The 6,000-nt window shown below is 46.7% G+C and overlaps 1 protein-coding gene across 1 annotated transcript in view; it reads left to right on the top strand.

Moving 5' to 3' along the window:
• The first annotated feature begins 403 nt into the window (after positions 1-403).
• The window catches only part of POC1A (POC1 centriolar protein A), a 44,549-nt gene continuing 38,952 nt past the window's right edge, over positions 404-6,000 (top strand). The window contains exons 1-5 of the mRNA XM_082288769.1: positions 404-423; positions 1,628-1,712; positions 2,404-2,575; positions 3,498-3,677; positions 4,767-4,874. Of these exons, the coding sequence (XP_082144895.1) occupies positions 406-423; positions 1,628-1,712; positions 2,404-2,575; positions 3,498-3,677; positions 4,767-4,874 (563 nt within the window). The 5' untranslated portion in view covers positions 404-405. The remainder of the gene's footprint in view (positions 424-1,627; positions 1,713-2,403; positions 2,576-3,497; positions 3,678-4,766; positions 4,875-6,000) is intronic.

Here is a 6,000-nt window from a genome sequence, read left to right as displayed (position 1 = left end):
CCCTGGAGAGCACGGGCTTGTGGTGCTCCCCTGGCTGAGACTCGGGGATCGCCTCCATCAGCCATTCAGCCCCAGAGCAGGAGTGAGGCAAAGGGACAGGAGTCGGGTGGCTGGGCACTGAACGGACTGCCCAGGGAGCGGCAGCAACCCTGTCGGAATAACTGATAGAACAGCGCCGGAGGGGGCTCTCCCCGACGTCCTGAGCCTCCTGTGAGGGGCCGGCTGTGCTCAGAGGAACCAGCCCCCCCGGCACGGACTCATTTCACGGGCCTGAGGAGCCCGCCCGCCCCGAGCCCGCCACGGCGGCCCCTCAGGCGCGGCCCGCCCCTGCCCGCCCCTCGCAGGGCGGGGCCGTTGCTACGGGGCGCGCGCGGCGCGGGAACCGAACGGCGGCCGCGGGGCGTCATGGCCGCCCTCTGCCAGGTGAGGGGCGGCCGGGCCGGGTCGGAACAGCCTGTGTGAGGCCGCTACTGCGGGGCCTGAGCTTCCCGGAATGCCGGGGGGACTGCCGCTGAGCGGGGGTGGCGGCGGTGACAGCCCTTGGGCCGTTGTGTCCGAGCCGGGAGGGTTGTGACGGTGCAGGGAAGAGTGGAAGGGGAAGGCAGGGCTGGTGGCGGCCCGGGCCTGTCCGGTGCTGTGGGGGGCTCTGAGGCCGGGGTGGCGGTGGGAAGCAATGCTGGGTTTAGGGGGGATGCAGTGCTGCTGTGGGGTGGCATCGTGCAGGAGGGCTTGGGGAGCTTAATGCTGCTGGTGGCCATGGGTCTGGGGTGCTGTTGCAGCTGGGGTTGGCCTCTGTTTGTGGGGAGCAGCACCTCTAGGTTGTTGGAGGGGTTCTGGATCTGCGGAGGGCTGGTGCTGGGTGTTGAGGGGGGAGAGCTGCCCTGTTCTGGAGGTGGGTGCTTGTCTGAGCAGGGGGCTCTGGTCAGGTGCGGCGTGGGAGAAGGCTGTGGTGGGGATTGCCAGGGAGGCAGGGGCAGCGTATGTGAGAGCAGGGATTGAAGGCTGATCAGCCTGACCTGAACTTTGGCTAATTTTCAAGTCTTAAAGCCTCTTGTAATGGTTCTCTCGGGTCTTTGCTTGTCCTTTTTGCCTGACCTCAGGCTTTTTTTGGCCTTTGCAGCAAGGTGCTGTGGGAAGGGTTGTGTGTCAGTCTGTTTTGCTGCAGTTCTCATTCCTCCTGCCTGTTTCAACAGGTGTGTTAAATCTTGCCAGTTTGTCTCTTCTGTGTAAATAGTTGCCTCTTGGCTACACCTGAGCTGAGATGAACAGCTGTTAGAGGAAAGCTGAGCTTGGCTGCCTATTCAGGTGCTATGGACATGGCTTATCTGTTCTATAGCCAGCTTAGAGTCTCTGTGCCAGCAGTGTGTTGTAAAAATGCGTGAGGGATTTGTGCAGTCACCCAAGATCCAAGCTAATAACAGCTTGGATAATTTACCTCTTTTAAAATTTATGGTATATGTGAAATCTCTGTTTTGTGTTGTGCAGTTGCCTGCACAACAGTTCTTGCCTCTACCTTGTTTTTGTGGGGTGAATGTGTGGCGTGGTTCACTTGCTGTAGAAATAAAATTATTTTATTGTGCAAAGATGGTTCTTAAATCTGTAGTGTCTGAACATTTTTGTCTTTTAGGAAGATCCATCCCTGGAGAGACACTTCAAAGGCCACAGAGATGCTGTCACTAGTGTGGACTTCAGTCCCAATAAGAAACAACTGGGTAAATTGTCTGTGTTTTGATGGCCAGAGGATAAAGAAAGAGCTGCTTTGCCTTAGTTAGATGGAGGGAGCAGTGGAGGTAGTGAGCTCTGCAACAGCAAAAGGTCCTGCTGGAGCTTCCTGCTGACAGCAAATTGAACGCTGCTCCACTCTCCTTGCAAGCTTGTGTTTTTAATATGTTGTGAAGAGCTTCTGAGCTGACTTTGACCAGTGTTTTGCCACAAGAGAGAGGTGTTGGAGGGAGGTGTAGCCTGGGTGCTTTTAAGTCACCAACTCACTTGTCTTCTCTGCTTAATCTGTAGTGACATTTAACTTGCTGCAGCTGATACCTGCCTCTGCTTCCCAATAAGAAAGTGATGAGATAACCTTCATTTCCTGAGTGTGTGGAAGATTTGCAACCTGTGTGGCTTCTGCCTCCTCAGCTGTTGCATGGCTGGACTCTTGGAAGTAAATTGTCAGTCCAAAGTAATGCATGGCTGGCCTTATTTTGTTTGAATTACTGATGAAATTATATGCGTGAAAATAATGAAATACGCAGCTTGTGATAGACTGGTGAAGCTTCAAGGGCAATTTGTTGAGACTTCTGCAAGCTGTGATGGTGAACTGAGTGTGAAATGTAGCTTTAGTGTAATTGGAGGAGAACTAATGCAAGTTTGGTTTTGTGTGGTTTTGTTTTCCCTTTTTTGTTTCAGCAAGTGGCTCGATGGATTCATACCTGATGATCTGGAGTATGAAGCCTCAGATGAGAGCCTATCGCTTTGTGGGCCACAAAGATGCAGTTTTGTGCGTCCATTTCTCACCTTCTGGTCACTTGGTGGCTTCAGGCTCTAGAGACAAAACAGTCCGTTTGTGGATCACTAACGCGTGAGTACCTATTCCCTTCTGCCTCTCTGTGTGTTTCATTATGGCTTGGGATTTCTCCTTCTTTGTAGCAGTTCTCTGGCTATGGGACAGGGATCTGCCTGAGGGAAAGAAGAACCACTGTGTCTTTGTCTTCTCTTCAATCTGTGAATATGGACCTCCTGGTGGTACAGTACGTGCTGGAGACAGATTTTGGACCAAGAGCTCCATAAATCTGTTGGATCTCTAAATATGCTGTGCTCTGGATCTCTAAATACGCTTTGTGTTTATTTGCCAGAAAAATGCATCTTGCATTTATTTGGAAATGATGTGTAAAGAAAAATGAACACATTTGAATTGTCTTGCCTGGCTGAGTTAATGGCAGTTTGCTCACAGTTGTACAGCATCAGGTGTGCTGAATTCAGTTGTGTTATTTCTTGTGTAACATGGCATTGGAGTTGTCCAGCTGGAGCATGGGCCTTTACAGGAGCAGTTGTGAGGTTGTTACCTGCTTGGCTCTCTCCAGGTGAGCTGTGAAAACACCTCTCTCCTTGCCTGCCTTGCAGCAAAGGACCTGGCAACAGTACAGAACCTCGGTGTCTTCTTTTATATTGATATTTTTGTAAGTGTTTTAAATGGCTGCACAAATTAGCAGTAGCATTTTTTGCCCCTATATAGGACACAACCTATATGGCTTGTTTCCTGTTGGATTGGCCTCCAGTATGGAACTGGAACAACTGGTTTTAGCTGTGTGTTTTCTATAGCTCATGAAGCATGAGCAAGTTTGGGGTTGATCAGTGTTTTTATCCTAGTGCGATCACATAGAATTCCCATAGAAGTGGGGGCTCCTAGCACTGCTCAGCATATGGCAGCTTTGTGTTTTCAAGTACAGAATGTCTTTGCTGCCCTCTTGTGCAATTTTAAAGAGCTCTTCCCTTTTGTGTAGCAAAGGAGAATCGACTGTGTTCAAGGCTCACACAGCAACTGTGAGAAGTGTTCATTTCTCCAGCGATGGCCAGTCCTTAGTTACAGCTTCTGATGACAAAACAGTCAAAGTGTGGACGGTTCACAGGCAGAAGTTTCTGTTCTCACTGAGTCAGCACATCAACTGGGTTCGCTGTGCCAGGTGAGTACGGCTCTCTGACAAACAGAGACAGGGATTTATCCCTCAAAGCAGAGGCTCAGTGTCATGGTCTGGTGCAACACATTTCTGTTCAGAGTGATTCAAGTGTGTCTCTTGAATGAAATATATTGCTGACCTGCAGAGAGATCCTTTGAGTAATAGTCTGCACCCACTTTATGTTTCTCCAGTGAACTCTGTCAGACAGAGGCTTTTCTGCTCTGTGTTTTGCTTTTTACCTGGTGAGGAGAATTCTGTATCTTGAAGTTGCTAATAGGAAAAAAGGAAAGGTTTCTACTGTTATTTCAGCTTAGTTTCTTTAGACTTGTAATGCCCCTAGTTAAAATGATCACCTGTGCTACCTCCTGAATGTTGTAAGTGCTGCCATGATAATAGCGTTATTTCCTGATAACTGTTTCAGGTTTGGTTTTGAGGAGTTATTTATGTGTATGTGCATCTAGGATAAAGCCATGGTTCCTCTGTAGGTGTAAAGTTCATTACAGTTCTGGAATGTGGTGGCAGTGGCTGGTAGCACTACAGATACCCACAGAAGAGCAGAAAGGATGTTTCCAGTATGCCTGATGATCTGTAGTTAGGGACTCAAGTCCTGATTCTGTAATGTGTATGCCTCTGAAGAGAGGTCTGGATCTGTCATGTATATGAGATTTTGAGATGGGAGCTTAATATATTCTCCTGCACTGCAATGGTGAAGACTGCTGTAGCTGTTTTCTTGTGAGTAACTGTGTTGCTCTGAACTCTTGTGGCAAAGGCAGGAATTGTTTTGAATCAGGGCAGAGACACAACTTGAGGTACACTTCAATTGAAACAAGTAGGACATAAGATCTTAAGTCAGACTCAGGACTTTACTGAGGGTTATTTCATATGCTTGTGGAGTTAGGGACAGTTTGAGTACTTAGGGCTTGCTTTCTTTTCCCCACAACTTAGTGTTTGGATTTTCAGTCTCATTGATGCCTCTGTGACTTCTTGAAAAGCGAGGTGTGTTTACCAACATGCTTTGAGAGTCAGCCAAATTCAGTCAACCCAATACTCCTTTCGTTTGGGGACATTTCTTATTTGCTGTAACTCTTACCTTAGATTCTCTCCTGATGGACGATTGATAGTGTCAGCCAGTGATGATAAAACTGTCAAGCTGTGGGACAAAACCAGCAGAGAGTGCATCTACTCCTTCTGTGAGCATGGGGGGTAAGTACCTGGTGGTGATGTCTGAAGTGGGGTTGCCTGAGGAATTTACACCTGGTTTGTGAGGTTCAGAGGTCCCTGTCCTAGCAATCCTAAAACTGATTAAAAAACCATTAGCACCTCTTACAAAAGTAGCCAGTGTGAGGGCCCAAGCCAGAATTGCCTTGGCTTCTGTGACTGCTCAAGGTTAGAACTCTGAGGGTTATATTTCAGTAACTGTCCAGCACATCAAGCCTCAGTTTCTTTGTTCTTATTTATTTTTGGAGATGCTTAAATTCCTTATTTCTTCTTTTATTTTGCTCTGAGTTGACATAAATTAAAAGTGCAAAAGTCTACTGACAGAATGGCGCTTGGATGCTTTGATTCATCTTCATGTTTTTAAATAACGAGGTTATTGAAAAACCCCACTTTGCATTCAGAAAAAAGGTGTTAAATTTGGGATGTTGAGCCATACCAAAAGATAATTTACCCAGAAACATAAAACAAGTCCTCAGAGAACTGAGGCTGGAATCTCCCTAATTCCTTGGTGCACTGAATTTCTAGTGCAATGTTACGTTCTTTCTAGGTAATATACAGTGATATTAAGACAAACTCAGACCACATTATTTTTTTCAGTGCCCTTAAGTATGTGTCTTGTCCAAACAACCTCTTGAAATATCTCAACTTTTTCAGTACTTGTTACAAGAATTCTCAAAAGATAATTTATTTTATCCAGTTTGTTTGGTGAGGAGTTACAAGATATCTTTCCTTGAAGGTTCAGAAGCTTTTATTGTACTTATGTGTTCAAACTAAAAATTGATTGGATTCAGGTCCAGAAAGAAATTTGGCCTCAGCCTTGCTACTTTCCAAGTGGCAACATATGATTTCAGGCACAAATTCACTAAGTTCCATCTTAAAATTAGTTAACAGAAGAAAAATCTCTGTTCAGTCTTGTACACGTCACTCTGGAAATAATGTTAATTTAATAGAAGACATATATTATGCAAACATTAAATGAACACTTGAAAATGCTGTTGTGACAGTTGGATCCATCAGATTTCAGGAGGTTTGTGTCTACAGCTCCTACACCTGCAGTGTGAACTACTGAAGATCGTGTGCTTAGGTAGGAGCCTGCAGTCTGCCTGGGGTT

Source organism: Coloeus monedula, assembly GCF_965178545.1.
Source record: "Coloeus monedula genome assembly, chromosome: 11".
NCBI lineage: Eukaryota > Metazoa > Chordata > Aves > Passeriformes > Corvidae > Coloeus > Coloeus monedula.
The sequence above is the reverse complement of the archived record's forward strand: the minus strand, read 5'-3'. Positions and strand labels throughout refer to the sequence as shown.